Here is a 19144-nt window from a genome sequence, read left to right as displayed (position 1 = left end):
CCAGCTATTATCATGTTATTTATGGATAATAATCAGTTTGCAACAATAAACATTCAGGTTGGTTCCATAGGGTCGGGCCAATTCGGGTTCGAGTCAAGCTCGGTTACTGATTTCGGGTGTCGGGCTAGGTAATTATCGCCAGGACTTGTCCGGAGTTGGGTTGGTAATGCAGGAGTTATACATGGTCGCACATTGGTAAGGAACAACCGATAGTTCACATATGTAAATAAACAAACCATATCTTTCTACATTCATCATTCAATCATGAGTTAGTGAGTCGATCTCACATGAAAAACGATCTGGTACAGATTTAGTATCTGTCTCATTACTTTAAGCAAACTCGAAGCAACAGCTTAACTAAGATGTAAAAAGAAATTAAAGCGAAAAAGCTTAGTTTACAAGCCATGCGGAATCTGTACCATAAACAATTAAAACAAAGAAAACTTATTTCACAAGACTGAGGAAAGTACATCAGAGCGGAAAAGGTACACCGTACACTTCTTGATGACATTAAAAGTTGCTTGAAAATGAAACAAGAACAACATGATGATATAAAACCTAAAAATATTCACAATATTAATACACAATTTATTGAGTTGGATGTGTGCACTTTCTTACAAGCATAATATATGGCCTGAATTACATAAACAGCTGCTATTTTAATCGACTTCTGTCGGAATTGAATCAGAAAGGTGTCACTTGCAGGTTTTGATGTTTATACAAGTGACTGGTTTATTGGTGCTTTGGCTGTATTGTTTCTGCAATGCTGTTGGAAGTGCAACCAAAATTGTATATTGCTGCGAACAGAAGTATACCGGTCTCCCTTCTCCTTGTTAACGTCGTGTCTCGCTGAAACGGGAATAGAGGATGAAAAAATTGCCATCAGTATATGCAGCAGAAAACAAACTTATTAAAAAATTTGACACCAACAGAATCAGGATTGACAAGGTCACAGAGACACACCAGGAGGACGATGCTATGCGATAACTACTCGAGTCACAGGAATCAGTACGCACACGAATAACGCAATTATAAAAATTTACAACAATGTAATAGTCATTAAGTGGTAATTCTCATAACTAGGGTTCGAAATCCGTTGGGCTTTCAAATACCCTTTGTTCACTTGACACCTCCAAAAACAAATAACTACAAATAAATAAATAATAACTCACCAGTCTGTTTTATCTGCCAGTGGCGGAGAAAAGGTAACCGAAATATGCAACCTCACCCTTGAAGTAGAATTCAGAAAACACTCAATACAATATTTCCTAATTGCTCAAAATTGCTACGAAATTTTCGTCAACTAACGCTATTTACGATACAAGGACATGTAGTTTAGAAAGACATTTTTCTTTATTCCATCAGATTTCTGCAGAAAAAACTACCAATAAAAGAATCAAATAAACTCTGTAACTCTTAAGGAACATCAAATCCTGATAGCCAGATTATGAGTCGTCGTAGCAAAGTAGCTATCGTCAAAAACGAACATCAAATAGACGATAAGGACAGATGCTAATATTTCAGCATGTTGGTTCAGCAGTCTACCATATCTAGCTGGATGGACAATCTGGACAAACTCGACTTCAAATATTTCCATAATAATATACGAAAGTTGTTTAAGCAAGGCATTACCCCTAAGCAGTGGTTATGATTCCCCTAATCAGTTCTGCAGGTACAAATGAATTCTTAAGACACTTAACCAAACACGGAATAAATAATTACAAATCAAGCTGGCACCTCAGCAACCAAGCCTAAATTATTAGCGGTTGGCAAGAAGTACAAACAAGCATTCAACTAAATGCACAACTTTCTTACACTTCATGGAAAAAAAAAATCGATTTTACACGTTCAGGGTACAGCAAGTTTGAGAACTAAAAAACTCCTCGGTCGTAGGAACAAGTTTTTCATCACTACATGAAATGGTGAAACTTGTCTCATTGCAAACCGGAGATTACAATTATAGCACCTCCATCTATAATGATTTGTCGTATAACTGGATGGAAAAGGTATTAAATGTAACTAAATTAGTCCTTTTCATTGGCAGATTGGTTTAATTTACGCCTTTATAATTAAATTAAATGTACTTTTGACTTAAATACTGATTAAGATGGCAAAGCAACATCTAATTCCAACCAACAAACGAATATCAACATATCAATGCATTTGTACCACAATTTCCAGCATAATTAACTAACGATAATATTAACCAAATTCTCGAACTTTGATTACCTCGGGTAAAACTCAATCCAATCAAAAGGAGTTCATTTCAAGACAGTACGTCCGCCTCTTAACCAACATCTTAGCCGCAGTTCCATAAGGTCCCTCAAACGCATTTGAAACCCACGACAAATCCGAAATCTCCTTCTTACCATTACCAACAACAGCCTGATCACTAGGACGAATCGCAACTAACGTAGCACCCTTCAACACCACCCCATCAGACAACTCCAAGTGTGGGGCATACCACAATCTCATATTCAAAGCCGGGACTAAAGTCCTCTTCGAAGCTGAAGAAGCCGACAATGGCTTCACTCTCAGCTCCTCTAACTGATCTCTATTCATGCATAACACCCCTTGACCATCTGCATCAGTCAACACCAAACTATCCAACGTTTGATGCTCCCCAATTATCGGTTGCAGCAAGTAATGCCTTGCTGACGCTGCAATCAACGAGCTTATCGTCCACACTACCCTCAATTTCAACCCTCCGTTCGTGTAAAACGACTCCGGTATACTCCCATTATCCTCAGTCACCGCATTATTACCATTCACCTCACCATTCACTTCAGTCCCCTATAAACATACATAAAAAAATTTAGAAGAAACAAATTAGTAATACAATGCAATTACTAAATATTATTTTTCAATTCAACCATTTGTTTATCTTTGTTTAAATTCCCTTGCAAAAACAAAGGTAAACAATTGACTTCCTCCCCTCTCTCCATCTCCAATTCTTCGTCATTTGTTTACCTTTGTTTAAAATTCATTTAAAAAACAATGGTAAACAAATGACTGGGACCGGGGTGACAAATCTGTCATTTGTTTACCATTGTTTAAAATTCACTTAAAAAACAATGGTAAATAAATGACTGGGACGGGGTGACTAATCCGTCACTTGTTTACCTTTATTTAAAATTCACTTTAAAAAATAAAGATAAACAAATGACTGGGACGGGATGACTAATATCCCTCATTTGTTTACCTTTGTTTTTTTAATAAAAGGGGACGGAGTGACTAATCGTCTAATCCGTCATTTGGGTACATTTTAAAAGCAAAGTTAAACAAATGACTGAGACGGAACGACTAACCTAGGTCCCCCCTCTCCCCAACATCGTCTCAGTCACATAAAAAAAATAAAAATAAACTATTGACTGGGACGGAAGGAGATATATATGTTTCCTTTATCACCCAACCTGGCCAGATTTTGCGGTAACAATTGAGGAAGCGCCAAGAATGACACAATTATCGAGAGTCGAGCCGAAATCAGCTCTCCACGTCAGCAAAACACCGTCATCGATTCCGAGTTCACCGGTCGGCAATTCGATACGAAGAAACTTAATCTCAGTAAAATTCTTCAACACCTGAGTAGGCGAATGATGAGTGACCCCACCTTGATCACATCGATCAGCCGCCACGTCAGAGTCAACGCCGTTGACCATAGGTCGTTTATTGATGACGTGGCTAGCGAAAGCTTGAAGCGGTTTGAAAATGTTGCCGAAAATGATTCGTACGAGGTTCGATAACGCTGACCTGGACTTGTCTGACGTGGACGATGAGGTGGATGAGGATGACGATGAGGTGGAGGAATCGTCATCGGAGATAACACAATCGACACGAACGACGACGTTTTCGACTTGCGGGACGAGAGAGTGAAACCGTTTAGAAACGACGCCGCATCGGCCTAAAGCCTTGACATCGCCGATCTTGTTGAAGATTAATAAGAGTAACGCGTCGGGTATCGTCTCGAAATGATCTATAGTTGTTTCGGGTGGCGGATCCGGGTGGATTTGATTAAAGGCCGGATCTGACCCAGTAGAGCTCATTCTGTGGGAATGAAAGGGGAAGGGAATGGAAAGGGGCAAGTGAAGATGTGAAGGGAAAGGGAAAGGGGAAGGGGTAGATCTAAAGAAGGGAAGGGAGGAAAGTGAGGTGAGTGGAGAAGGGTAGAGAAGGAGGGAGGGGAGGGAAGAGAGGGTGGACAAAACAAAATGCGCGTGGAATGTTAGGAGGGGGAGACCATGTCAAGGATTATTATGTCATTTATGTGTGGGGTGTGTGTTGCATTTTTTTTTTTTTTTTTGGTTTTTTTTTGGCATTTTCTTCACTATGTAACGGGCTATAAATGTACAAAGCGTCTTGCTTGTGACGGACGATATCCGTCACAAGCTGAAGACCTCTCACAATAAAGCAAGTGGGTTGGCAAGTGGGAGGGAAAATGGAGCACCCATACATATTGCCACTTGCATCTTGTGAGAGGGGCACTATCCGTCTTCAGCTTGTGACGGATAGTGTCCGTCTTCAATGAGATTTTGTGATAAATGTATGATCCTAAACGCCTAAAGCTCACAAATTTTAGCCGACTCGACCCGACACATCAATAATCCGAAATAACTTAATTTGAATTCAATTTGAGTCAAAAGGATATGTTGACCTGAACCTGATACGATCGGTCTGGTCCAACTAAAATCTAACCAAGCTGACCGAATTGTCACCTTTATATAATCGCCTCGATCTTGTCTTTTTGGAAGAAAACTTTTTAAATTGAAGAATTGCATTAAATTGAACATATAAGACATGAATTGAAGTAAAGTAAATTGAGATTAAGTCTAAAAGGAATGGGCTTTTGTTTCTATTGCTTTTCTTTTTCTATTCAATCTAGACTTACTAGAATTGAACTAATTTATCTTTATTTTGTGGATGAAAAGAGACTACATAAATCAGCTACTTTATTTTTTTGGTGTTGACCAGGGGTATCCCCTACCGATAGCTGGGGCAATCTCCTTCACGGTACTGAAAGCAATTTAATGGGTTGACCCCTCCCAAGTTTGGCTTTTTCATTCGCAAGAGTCAGGAATCGAACCTCTGACCACTTGTTTAAGAGATGAGAGTCCTTACCATTCACACCAGTCAACTTTGGTATAAATCAGCTACTTTATTAAGCTTGAGAAAACAATATTGAATTTTTAATTTTTGAAAGTAATTAATATATACTTTAATGTCTTTAATAGCATTACATGTTTAGTGATGGATTGATATATCTAAAAAACTTTGTCGGATAAACAATATCAATGAACACTCAGTGAGGAACGGTCTAACTTAACCACATTGTCACGAATGATGACTCATCAACCCGAAAACGATTCTTTGTTCGGGTACAATCGCTTGATGGGTTAAATTTGGCGAAAATTTCTAAAAGATTTAAGAACCCTTTTAGAGGCTTTCGGAATTGTGTGGAGTATTTTACAAGTATCTAGTGTATTCTAGTATTCTACAATTGTATAGAGTATAGAGTATTCTAAAATAATGTAGAAGTGTCTCCATTATTATAGATATTTCTAATGTCTAATAGCTAGAATGTTCGTGTATATAGTGTTATGTAGGATAATGTTTTAGGATAAGGATAAGGGTTTTTTGTCAGAAACTACCTTTTATTTAGGGTCATTTGTGAACAACTACCTTTCATTTTATTTTTGGCTTTCAACTACCTTTCATTTCTTCATTTTGCGAAAGACTACCAAAAATCCACTTCCGGCGAAAAAAAAGTCAACTTTCCGGCGTTGACTTACCATTTCATGTTGAATCTAACTATTTACGTCATAACCCTAATAATCGATGATAAAGATTGGTTAAACCCAACATTAATCACCTCAATTTGTCTATATCTTACCCAAATCAAAAGTCCTAATCACCGAAATAAAATCATCACTGATATTAAATTATTAATCCTAACACGGTAAATAATTCTTCAACAATAATGATCTATTATGGCCTTGTTGGCAAAATTAACTCCTAGTGTTAACTATTTGAAAAAAAAAACTTGGATTCACTCTTAGGATCACTTGTGTGCTACTATTTCATTAGTTTTATGATACCCATCATCTTACCATGAAAAGAGGAAGGAGGTACTTTAATATGACTTAATGGACAGTAGGTTGATGAATCATGAGTAGTCTATAAGGTTGTTGAAATGTAAGGGTGTAGGTGAAAGTGGTACTAAAGGTGACGACGAAGATGGAGATGGAGATTAAGATGGTTGATGCGTTGGTATTGCTTTAAACAAACTTTTGATAAGGTGTTGGGCATGGAGAGGAGTTTTTTTCGGATTTTGTTGGGTGAACAAAGGGAGAAATATCGGTTATATGTGGGAAAAGGGGAGAAAAGAGCAAGTCAACGCCGGAAAGTTGACCTTTTTTTTGCCGGAAGTGGATTTTTGGTAGTCTTTCGCAAAATGAAGAAATGAAAGGTAGTTGAAAGCCAAAAATAAAATGAAATGTAGTTGTTCACAAATAACCCTAAATAAAATGTAGTTTTTGACAAAAAAAACCCTAAGGAGTTGTATGATGTACTTGTGAATAACTTTCTGGGAAATTTAGGTTAGAAGATTCACTCTATAAATGTCCAAGGCTTGTGCATTAGCATATGAGTGATTGAGAGCTTCATACAAACTTTCTACAAACAAACTAATGTTCTCTCTTCACTTCAACCTTGATCCCCAAACACTTGCACATTAAAGTGAGTGAGAGGGATAATCAAATAGGTATGCATATAGACATTAATCATTGGATTGTGGGTGCATACAAATGAGCGGCTCAAGGTCGACTCAATTTGGGAAGCCTGGTTTGTCAACGACAGATTGTTGATTGGCGGGGCACGACTTGCTTGCGAGGGACCCAAGAGAATTCAGCCCGCGACAATATGCTCTAACTCGGATTTTCCCATTGTGGTCTCTAAGCGCAAGCATAGGACCTACCGCCCACAATGTACCTATTACCAACACTATCTTGTTTCTTGGTTGGTTTCACTTAAGATCGTCAGAGCTGGCAAGTCTGACCTAACCCGAGCAAACCCAACCCGATAGGACTGAGAATATTGCAACCCGATATTGATCCGACCCAATATTGCCCGATTAAATTAATGACCCGACAATTATCAAGCTTAATATTTTCAAAATTAAAGTGATTTTGTGTTTAGATTGATACATTTGACTTAATAATGAAATAATTAAAGCAAATAATGGTTAAAAACTAAATTTAATGGTCAAAAATTGAAGTAATGTGATAAATAACCATACTTGATAATGATGTTGACCCAAATTCGACCCGTCCCGATACATCATTTGACCTGAAATAACCCGACCTAATAACGACCTGAACCCAACCCGGCCTGACCCAGTATGACCCGAACTCGATAAACTGACCCAATTACCACCTCTAAATTGATTTAGATTGTTGCAAGAATGATCATCCTCACGGGATGAACACATCTTCATACATTAATAATAGGAAAAAATGATAAGAATAATCCGACCTTTTCCCTATCTTCCCAGAATAATCCCACCTTTTAATAATCTCAAAATTATCTCACCTTTATACCCTCTCTTCTCTAAATGAACCATGTGACTGGTAACTTGGTTAACCAGTTTTTTTCTTTTTATTTCTTTAATTAAATCATCCCGTTTAGTCCTTTGCATTATGCTCCTCTTAACATTTATCACTATTTTAATTTTCTGATTTTAACCCTTCCTCACCATTCCCGACCTCTTAGTTCTTACCACTACTTATCCCTCTTTGCGCCGTTCTCCGTCCACCACCGTCATTCCTCCCTTTTCACCTCTTAGTTGCTCTTCGTCTCATACTCTCATCTATCTTTCGAGTATAAAAATTGAAAGTGCATAAAAAATAATAATTTTTTGAGCTTTTTTATAGAAGAGGACAGTAACAATTAGAAGAAAAGATCATCAAATCCAAGAGGGAGTAATGAAAAGGAATATTATCATTCATTTCGGAGTAATAACCCGTCATTGTTGTTGAAAAATACTCCCTCCGTATCACACCAAAGGTAACGTAGGGAAAAATGGAGTATTTAAGAAAAAGTGGAAAAAGTAAGGGTAAAGAGGGAATAAATAGGTGGGGTATGTAATTGGGTGTTTAATTGTGGGTTGGTAAGTGGGGTATGTAATGGCATTTTGTGTAAATATCAAATGGTTATAAGGATAATTTGGTAATGTTGTGGGCCAAATAAGGAATGTTACCTTTGATGTGGTACGTCCGTTCATAGTAAGTGTTACCTTTGGTGTGGTACAGAGGGAGTAGTTGCTGAAGGATTTCAACGTGGAAAGACAATTTGGTTTGAGAGGTGGCGGAGTTGATGAAGGAATTGTCGGGGAAATTACTCTAATAAATAACGGATCAGAAATCCGGTTCTTGAACCGGTTTCTCCAATCCGTTTTCTTATCTCGTTTTTGAAGCTATTACACATGGCTGATGCTTTTTCTAGTTTTATTCATAATTATTATCATCTATAAAATACTATTAAAAGGCATCCTAAAAAATGCCAACTAGACAAAGCCACGTAGGATGTGGAAAAGCCACATAGACATTCACGTTGCCACCTTGGTTAAGATTGACACACGCCTACCCAACTATTCTCCACGCAGACATCTATACTATATAGTTAAAAGGCTACTTATACCATTTAATTTTATTCCACATGTCATTTTTAGATTGGTTAATATTAATTAATTTTAATTTATATTGCTTACTTGATTAATGACAATTGACAACATAACATTAACTTATAAAATTAACATTTTTTTGAATGTTTTGTAATAAAACATGTTAATGAATTGATTAAGGTTTTTCATAGTTTTTTTTAAATTTATTTTCATATGATGAAATATTGGTTGAAAATGTTGTATATTTTTTTTTTGGTAAAAAGTTAAACTTAACTTTCCTGAAATTGTACCACTTAAAATTTACACCTACATCTGTTTATTTAAGATCGTTATAAAAGTAAACATATGACATTTTATTTCAACCACTATTTAAGATCAGTAATAATAATAGTAATTTTCATTAACATTTTTTCCTATTTGTTTTACCTCTTGAGTTCCTCACTAATGAATTATCTTATTTAATAATACTCATAACTCAAAAATAAATGAAAAGGCAAACTAAAAGATGGGAATCAATAGTTTGTAATGGCTATTAAATCTACAATACTTTCCATTCACTAATCCTCCATTTAATAACTATTACTCATGAACTTCCAAATTACAAACTATATATATTTCATGGTTGAATTAAAAAATTCCAAAAAAAAAAGATGTAACTTAACAAAATTCACATCAAAATTTCTTAATTTACAATTAAAATTCCTATTTTACAATAAAAAAAAAATGTCAGTGAATCGATTAACATTTTTCATAGTAATATAGCTCATAAAAGTTATACATTTATTTATTTATTTAAAATTACACAAACTTGAAAAGAAAAACAAATGAGTAGTTTAATAATATTCTTAAACGTAAAATTATGGCATTTTATATTCAACCATTATTTAAGTTCAACCCACGATAATTTTCACATAAGTCCAATGATTTTCTTAAAGGCATCGTCGAATTTTCTCACAAGTCTCTTCTAATTCCCTATCATAGCCTAACCGTTACTCCATTTAACTCTCATACTAATTTTGCAATAATTCCTACCACCATAAAGATTATATAAAGCAACCCATTATATACGACCCTTTCAATGCTTTTTTTTTTTTCCTAATTAATATTTATGTCATTTAAAGTTTGTGAACACTAATTTTAGTGTACATCATTTAACTTTCAAATTAGCATTATTTAGCCTCTCATATTTAAGCGCTCGTCTCAATTGTTTTCCTCCAAAATAATCATTTGGGGTGGTAAAAATTTGCAGTATTTTCTTTAACTTGAATTTGGAATGACGAATTACTAATTTGTGTATTTTTTTTGTTGTACTTTTGTTTTGTAGGCGGTATGAAAGGAAGACCTTGTGGTGAAGTCGTATGGTTAGCGGCTAACTCTTGATGCCATGCACACTCCAGAGGTAAATTCACCTTTTATACAACTAACAACTTCAATATTTCAATTTGGTTTTAAAGTTTTCTAATTCATACATAATCAAATTCTAAAATTTATGAATTTTTATTAGATGATGATCAAAATTAAAGAATAGGAATATGTATCAATGATGAAATAAATTCCGATTTCATTTGATATTCACAAAAAAAATCAACTATTTAAATTTTTCATTTTCCTAAAGATAACCCGTGATTTTCACGGGTAACATAACTAGTTAAAATATAATTAAAAGGCTAGCCTAAAAAGACTAATAAACGCCACGTAGACAAAGCCACGTAGGATCCAAAAATGCCACGTAAATGTGAGCATCAAAACTCATTGCCACGTAATTGACTTATTTTATAGATTTATTTCATTTTTCTATAAATAATTTAATTTATGTAACTCTTACAAATTTACATCAAAATTTCATAATTTATAATCAATATTGACATTTTAATTGAACTTTTGTGATAAAAACATGTTAATAAATGTCGTAATTTATAATTAAAATTGACATTTTAATTGAAATTTTGGTAATAAAACATGTTAATAAATTAAAACTTTTCATATTACTTAACATGCACCCACCATTTTTATTAACACTTTTTCCTATTTAATTCATTTTTTAATTAAACATTATAATAAATTGATTAAAACTCTTCATAATAATTAACACCCACCAAATTAATTAAAATTTCTTCCTATCTAATTAATTTTTGTAATATAATATGTTAATAAATTGATTAGATTTCTTTATACTACTTAATACCCATTATTTTCATTAACATTTTTCCTTATTTAATTCACATCTTGAGTTGCTCAACAATCAATTATCTAATTTAATAATACCACAAAATAAATTAAAATTAAATTAAAATATGGGAGTCTATGGTTGTGTGATGGCTATAAAACCTATAATACCTATGATAGTTTATATTCACAATGTTTATTTAAAATCTATTGCTCATTTGCCCATGAGCTTCTAAGTTGTGAATTATATTTTATGATTTAATTTATTTATCTGATTATAGAGAGTATATTGAGTATTATTGTTGTTATGTCCAATAAAGTATATTTTAATTTGTTATGTTATTGGTTTTATTAATCCTGTGATTTATATTTAAATTCATGTTTTTCATTTGGTTTAATTTCAATGATTTAAATGTGACAATGTTGATTCGTTTGTGAAGTTTTTGTCATCTTGATGTTTTACCTTTTGGTCAATATATTTTTTATATGAATTTTAAAGCATTGTGAAATGTATGTGAATGCAGATAAGACAAAGCATCACGTGGGTAATCTAAAGAGGGAAGAAATACAAAAGGCACGAAACTGAGGTAAAATCTATTTATACAATATAATTAAAAGCCTACTTAAAACATTTAATTTTAATTCACATGGCATTTTTATAGAGGTTAATACTAATTCATCTATATTAATTACTTAATTATTTATTTTTATACAATATAATAAAAAGGCAAAACTATGTATTAAAAAGTTAATTATCTCCAAAATTGTCACATGCTTATAAGTACCAAAAAAAAAAAAAAAAAAATAGTAGTTGCAACCACTAAAAAACTAATATAAACTCTTTATTTTCCTCTCATAAATTTGGTTATTAATCTACTTATTTATTTAACTTTAATTCCATAGATAATTAAAAATCAAGCGATGCTATCTACCATTATTATTCTGCATGTCATATTTTAATTTCGGAAGATAATTTCTAAACCATTCTCATGCAAAGTAGATTGTGTAAAATAATAATAATAATAATAAAAATAATAATAATAAAGCAAACCTTTCACATTCCATTTCTCCTTACACCATATTTATGTCTATATTAGACTTCATTATACTGAGAAAAATTTATAACTCTATAATCTAAATAAAAAATATATAATCTATTATAAATCTATTTAAAAGACAAGTCAAATTATCTACCATAATCTATATGTCATATTTAATTACATACGATAATATCTTAAACCACTCTTGTATAAAGTAGATTTTGTAAAAAAAAATTATAATTATTAGTAATCAAGCAAACCTTATACATTCCATTTCTCCTTACTCCTTATTTATGTTTATATTAAATTTCATACTTTATTTTTTTCAGCGTTTATAGTTCTCACGTATTCTTTCAAAACAATGTTAACCATTCAATCTATTATGAATTATAGTTCGTGAATAAAAATATAGAAGTTTCTATTTTGAAAATTTTCTTTTAGGTTGAATTATTACATAAATCAACTGTTTTAAATGAAATAATAATAAAAGGTAGAAAAATGACTGACACGGATAAAGTAAAATAAAAAAAATAGAAAACAATAATAACAATAATCGTTGCAAAAACACTAACAAATGTAGCAATATCCGTGACAAAATACTAATAATCGTGGGCAAAAGTTTAGTAAATTGTGGTTATATACATAACAATAAATATATGCGTATTGGCATTTACGTGTCATTTTTGGATCCTACGTGGCTTTGTCTACGTGGCGTTTATTAGTCATGAATACCCGCCACGAATGTATTAAACTCCTGTATAGATCTGCCGACAATTATTTCCGCTGTACAATGGAACAAAAATCTTGAATAGTGGCAGAATCCCCTGAAAATGACTGAGGATGATGAGATCCCAAAATCTCAGAATAACCCAAACATTGCAAAAGTCTATTAAAAATCATAATCAAAAACAAATATTTTAAGACGCTAAAAAGGGCTAAAATTAAGGGATATAGGTGTTTTGAATACAACATAAATCCATAGCAAAGTAGCAAGTGGCAAATACCTAGACCCTAGCCAGAAGTTTGTTTAAATTCTCTACTAACATTACACCGAATCTCAAAATAGAATTAATAATCTAGAAAATAAAGTTAGAAGTCATCTTCTTTTGCTTCTGAAAGTCATCTTCTTCTGCTTCATATCTGCATGTCAAATCCTGATCTTATCACCTTCCTTCAAGTTGCGATCCTTAACAAATGCTCCCCATTGCCCTCCAATTCGATCCTCAACCAAAGTAAAACCCGACACACGACGGGATATCGCAAACCTGTCATATACCTTGCCTTTATCTTCATCAACTACATCGAAGACCTGCGTTAAACCCAAAGCCATCAAGCATAACTCAAAGTCATGGAAAAGTGGTGTGTAATCATTTTTACAGATTACAAACTTGTCGCAGTCGGAGGCTGTTACTATCTTCTCACAGGGTTCTAATTTCTTCGCATTATTATTATTCGTCTCCATGAATAATTTTGATTTTGATCGAATGATTTGAGGGGAGAGTGTGTTTTAGTGGAATTTTTTTCTAAAATAGGGTTTAGGAAAATGTAATTAGAATTCTTAATCAAATATAAATGGAATTCCCACCGCCTTTCCTTCTTTTGTTGTTGGACTTGGAGGTTAAAGTGTGGAGATGATTTGAGGCCCAAGTCGCTCAGCGGCTTGACCCAACAATGGTATTTTTACCCAAAAAAAAAACCTGGTGTCGAGACATTATCGGTAGAATTAATATCAATGTTTTAGCGCGTTTATTTATCAAAACATTACAATTGGTGTAGTGACATGGAGGGTAGGTATGTTGAGTTGCGTGATCAGGGTTCGAAGCGACTTATTTCCTAAGCGGTTTTTTACATATCCTACAAAAGAGACATCATCATCGAGTTAAATAGCAAACAAGAGACAAGTGAAGAGTCCCTTGTAATCCTACAAAAGTAATTAGCTAATTCAAGATGGCAATAAACTAGCTAAATTAACTACTACTTATTATTACAACCATTAGTTCACCAAAATAAAGAGGACTCAGCTACTGCCAATGCAACGACACAAAAATGTGTCACTCGATCCATGTCAACAGACAAACATAGCGAGCCATCGACCCCAAATATGCGTCTCCTCCAATGTTTGAACCAAATAGCGAGTCTTGACCTTCAATGCCCGCATCATCTTCCGTACTCGGCCGAGTATGCTCTACTCGGTCGAGTATGCCTTTGTATACTCGGTCGAGCAGACACTCCAGTAGACACTCCAGTAGCTACTGCTGCTCACTAACAAACAACACTCGGTCGAGTGCTTGGTTACTCGGCCGAGTACCCCCTACTCGGTCGAGTACCCGCCCTGCTCGACCGAGTCATGCCAAGACGAGTTACAAACAAAACAAAATATATTCTAGCATGCTTCTACCCAAAAAAATCAAACACATTACGTCAAGAATCTGAATGCCACATAATAAACACGTATCATGCCAATCATTTTCATGCCAAAACCGTTTCCAATGATGTCACACCACAATTTCATCTCGCATTTCTACCAATTCTCAATATCTTTCTCAAACTTCACACATTACACCTCCTACCACATATTTCAATCATTCAAGTTTGACACACCACATACATTTATTAAACACACTCAACACATTCCCCCCGTGACCGGCTTGAGTTCGTGAGGGCCATATTGCGACTCCGGGACGTCTCCCGAGTCCTTGCGGTAGCTCCAAACAACTCTCCTCGGGTTCATTTTATTTAGACTCCCTAAGTTCATTGGGTTCATTTGTTTTAGGTGCCGGAATCGTCGGCTCTGATACCACTTTGTAACACCCCCTTATACCAAGGTACCTTACCAGGACTACCCTAGCTTGAAAGGCTGTTACCATCTCGGTTGCCCGAGGTTAGTACATATCAAAAGCAATTGTCCCAAACACATTTATTAAAAGTACGGTAAACTATTAAAGTTACAATGTTCCAAAAATCCAACCAATGACAATCCAAATGCTATAAACTACAAAACGAATGCTAAGACTCATGACGGTGATACTAAATCTGGCGTGACGACTCTCCCATGACCGTCCCAAGCTCATCAAAACCATTACCTGTCACAGCCTGCTCACCATCCCCGAATAGATCACCGCAGATATCACAAAACAACAACGGGGTCAGTACTGTGATACCGTCGTTTCAGTACCAAAAATAAATACCTAAGTACTACTAACAGAAGTCAGCGGTAAGTAGGGTCGATCTCCACAGGGAGGCGGTCACTATCTACTTGTTAATTTAGTCTGTCTGAGGTCACAAGATGGGGGGTTTGAAATGTTTGAACTAAACTAAAGAGCTTAAAATAAGAGAAAGGAATAAGAGAGATTAACGATAAAGGAAGAGAACTAGGATTATCGGGTCATCAATGAATATCGGTTCATTGCAGCTAAAGTCATAGACCAGTCAATTGTATCGGTCTAAGGGGCAACGAATATCTCCTTCCGGTCTCAATTCACCCTAAAATACTATTAGCTTAACTTCCGCCCTCACTAAAGCATCATATTGTTCACTGCGGGTCTCACCCCTTTCAACCTTCCGGTCTAAGTTAAGGCTTACCAAGATTAATTAAGCTAAATGCATCGATTCAAGTAGCTAGTTACAGTTAATTACAGTGATTAACAACAAAGATCTGATAACAACGAAAGATCTGCAAACCTAATTAGCAACTAACAATAAATCATCGAATCCCCTAAATCCTAGCAGGAGATTTAGCTATGCATAATAATGAACAAAGCAAGAACAAGAGAATAACAAACATTGCAAATTAAAGAGAATTAAAGAGAGTAAAGAGAGCAAGAGAAGATTTATTAGAATTTGTAAAAAGAAAGTCTAGGGTTTCCTAGGGCTACCGTCTAAACTTCCTCGATTTCCGTATAATCTTCTTCGTTTTCTCCTCTTTCTCGAGGCTTATCTCGCGATTTATTTCGTGAGATTAGTTTCCTTTTCGTTTTCTTGTTTGTTTTGGTTTTTTTGTGCAGGTGTCAAATGTCAAGTGTAACACGAGGGCATCATCGGGAAGGGAAAGAGCCTATGGGTGAGGAAGGCAATACTTTCGAATGGGAGGAGGACGGGGATGATAATAAGGCTAAGAACGATCTGATTTTGGTTGGAAAACTATGGGCATCGAGAGCCATTAATGTGAAGGCAGTGATTGATACGATGATTAAATTGTGGAACCCGATGAAGCCAATTATGGGGAATATTGTCGATGCTAAGGAGAAGACCTTCGTTTTTCGATTCGAACATGAGAGGGACAAAGCTAGGGTTCTGGAAGGCTAACCATGGCACTTCGATAAATTCATGTGGTGCTTCAACGAGCCGAACCCTACAGGTAAAATCACTGATGTCCCCCTATCGCGTTTTCCAATTTGGGCTAGAATCTATGACCTACCCATCTCCGGCCGAACGAATTTTGTAAATGCTCAGAAATTAGGGAACTGTTTGGGGAAGTTCATAGGCTTCGAACATGGCCCCCACGCAGAGCTTGATAGGGCGATTAGAGTACAGGTTTACTATGATATTATGGTGCCTCTTAAGGCATCACTGCCAGTTCGTATGAAGGATGGACGTACCATTAATTTCCCAGTCAAGTATGAACGGCTTCCTACATATTGTTATGGATGTGGTTTGATTGGACACGGAGAAAAAGACTGTGAAGATGGCCCTTATGAAGAGGACGACTTAAAGTTTGAGGACTGGTTACGTGCCTCACCGTGGAAAGTTATAAAAACAGCTAAAGAGGGAGGGGGAAAGGCAGCTAGAGACCTAAGACCAAGCTTTGAAGCTGCGGGTATGGAAGACAACGAGGAGACGATTTCAACTATGATAAAGAAGTTGCAACGCATTTCGCTCGATCTAAAAAATAAGAAGAATGCGCTGACAAGAAAAGAGGGAGGGGATGCTGATGGGGAGTGCAGGGAGGAAAGGGAGGACGAGAGGGAAAATGATACACAGAGGGGAAGACTGGGGGTATTGGCGACGGGGGAGCTGAGTGAGAATCGAACTGAAGAAGAAGGGGGCAAGGGAGTGTAGTGATGGGTCTGGAAAGTGGACTCAGAACAGGGAGCCATGAGAGTCCTGTTTTTGAGTTTCGTTCTATGGAGGTGGATGGTGTGGGGCAGGCTAAAAATGGGGAGAAGGGATGCAGCGGAAGGGGGAAGAAAGGAGGGTCAGAGGGAAAGGCAGGGGGTGGGAGTTGGACGAGAATTAAGAGGATGAATATGGGAGCTGGGGGAGTGGAGAGGAGGGATATGAGGACTGAACAAGGAGGAAAGAGAGGACGTGAGGAGGTACCACTGATGATGGCTCAAAAAAGATCGAAGCTAGACACATACGGGGGCGTCTTGATACCTGAGGTAGAGGTTGATTTTGATCAACCCCGCCGGGCCCAATGAATCTCCTAAGCATCAACTGTCGGGGCTTGGGCAACCCCGACACGGTTACAGCGCTCCGTGCCTTGATACGGAGAGAGGCCCCGACCATGTTGTTCTTATGTGAAACGAAACTATGTGGTCGTGAAATGAGGAGGGTGAGGGAAAAATTGGATGGGTATTATAGTATGGAAGTTGATAGTGCAGGAAGATCGGGAGGGCTTGCTTTTCTGTGGAGGAAGGAGATCGATTGTGTCTTTATGTCAGCGTCGTTGCATCACATGGACTTCACTGTTCGTGGTGAAGATGGAGAGTGGCGAGTTACAGGCTTTTATGGGTGGCCTTCGGTGTCGGATAGGCACCTTTCGTGGGAGCTGCTTAGGCTCTTAGGGAGGCAGTCGCAGATTCCATGGGTATGTATAAGGGACTATAACGAAGTGCTTTTTTCGACAGAGATGAAATGAGGTAGTAGGCCGCAAAGACAGATGAACAACTTCCGCGAAGCTGTGGATGAATGTGGTTTACGCGATGTTCCGTGGGAAGGTTACAACTTTTCTTGGGACAATGGGCAAGTGGGAGAAGCGAATAGACAGTGTATGCTAGATAGGGCACTTTGCACGGCTACGTGGCTCGAGAAGTTCCCATATGCGAGACTATTTTATCTTGATAGAGAGTGGTATGACCATGCGCCCATCAAGCTTTGTTTAAATAGGAGGAATGAAGAAACAACAAGGATACGAAGCTTTAAATTTGAACAGGTTTGGGTGGGGGTGGAGGGTTGCCGAGAAGCTATTGAGAGAGGGGTCGAAAAAGGCAATGGAGATTTGGTCAGGGTCCTCGATGAATGCAGCAAGGAGTTGAGAGCTTGGAAGAACTTGAGCATTTCGGTTATTGGCAGGGATATAGGAAGGAAAACGAAGCAGCTGGCTCGTTTGAATGAGGGTGAGAGAACGGAGGATAATGTAAGGAAAAGGCGAGCTCTTGTGGCGGACATAGCTGATTTGCGGAGAAAGGAAGAGCAGTATTGGCGACAACGATCACGAGCTCTTTGTCTAAAGGATGGAGATCGCAACACGGCATTCTTCCATAATAGGGTCGGGGAGCGTAAGAGGAAAAATTTTATTGGCAGGCTAATTGACGATAATGGGATTGAGCATACAGGGGATGTTAATGTGGAAAAGCTAGCTGTTAATTATTTTGAAAACCTCTTTACGTCGTCGAACCCATCAAATTTCGAAGTGCTTGAGACTATGGACAGGCGGGTTACCAACGAGATGAATGGACTCCTAACGCTGGAATATACCGAGGAAGAAGTTGTGACGGCTCTTAATCAAATGCACCCTCTGAAAGCCCCGGGACCGGATGGTATGAATGGATTATTTTATCAAACTTACTGGGACTCGGTAGGTGTGCTAGTGGTGGATATGGTTCTCGCTATCTTGAGAGGCGAAGTCTCTCCGAGGGAAATTAACAAGACCCATATTGTGTTAATCCCTAAGAAAAAAGCCCCGGATAAGGTAAGAGATTTTCGACCAATTAGTCTCTGCAATGTGGTTTACAAATTGGTCTCGAAGGTCTTAGCTAACAGATTGAAAAGCTTCTTGGGAGATATTGTCTCCGAGAACCAGAGTGCATTCACTCCAGGCAGAGCTATTTCCGACAATGTGCTCATCGCTTTCGAACTATTCCATTTTATGAAAAACTCGAGACATGGTGAAGGGTACATGGCGATTAAGCTAGACATGGCTAAGGCATATGACAGGGTGGAATGGGGTTTCCTGGAACGGGTTCTTCGTGTTATGGGGTTTGACCGTCAATGGAGAAACCGAGTTATGGAGTGCGTGACCTCGGTGTCTTTCTCCGTGCTT

General features: G+C 36.7%; 2 protein-coding genes across 2 annotated transcripts in view; both read right to left on the bottom strand.

The window, feature by feature from the left end:
* The window catches only part of LOC141596302 (cullin-4-like), a 56569-nt gene that overhangs the window by 13598 nt on the left and 23827 nt on the right, over positions 1–19144 (bottom strand). The window lies entirely within an intron of this gene.
* Positions 507–4235, bottom strand: LOC141596298 (F-box protein At4g18380-like). The gene is made up of 3 exons (XM_074416411.1): positions 3414–4235; positions 2230–2793; positions 507–849 (listed from the first exon to the last, which is right to left on the bottom strand). The coding sequence occupies exons 1-2, from the start codon at positions 4041–4043 to the stop codon at positions 2251–2253; spliced, it is 1173 nt and encodes a 390-aa protein (XP_074272512.1). The 5' UTR covers positions 4044–4235; the 3' UTR covers positions 507–849; positions 2230–2250.

This window comes from Silene latifolia, chromosome 8 (genome assembly GCF_048544455.1).
Source record: "Silene latifolia isolate original U9 population chromosome 8, ASM4854445v1, whole genome shotgun sequence".
NCBI lineage: Eukaryota > Viridiplantae > Streptophyta > Magnoliopsida > Caryophyllales > Caryophyllaceae > Silene > Silene latifolia.
This window is presented reverse-complemented; position numbering and strand designations above follow the sequence as displayed.

Bases quoted from the DNA above. Each gene is read 5' to 3' on its own strand.
- LOC141596298 (XM_074416411.1), bottom strand. From the start codon at position 4,043: ATGAGCTCTACTGGGTCAGATCCGGCCTTTAATCAAATCCACCCGGAT. The intron at 2,794-3,413 runs GTTGGGTGATAA...GTATGTTTATAG, and splicing joins TTACCGCAAAATCTGGCCAG to GGGACTGAAGTGAATGGTGA.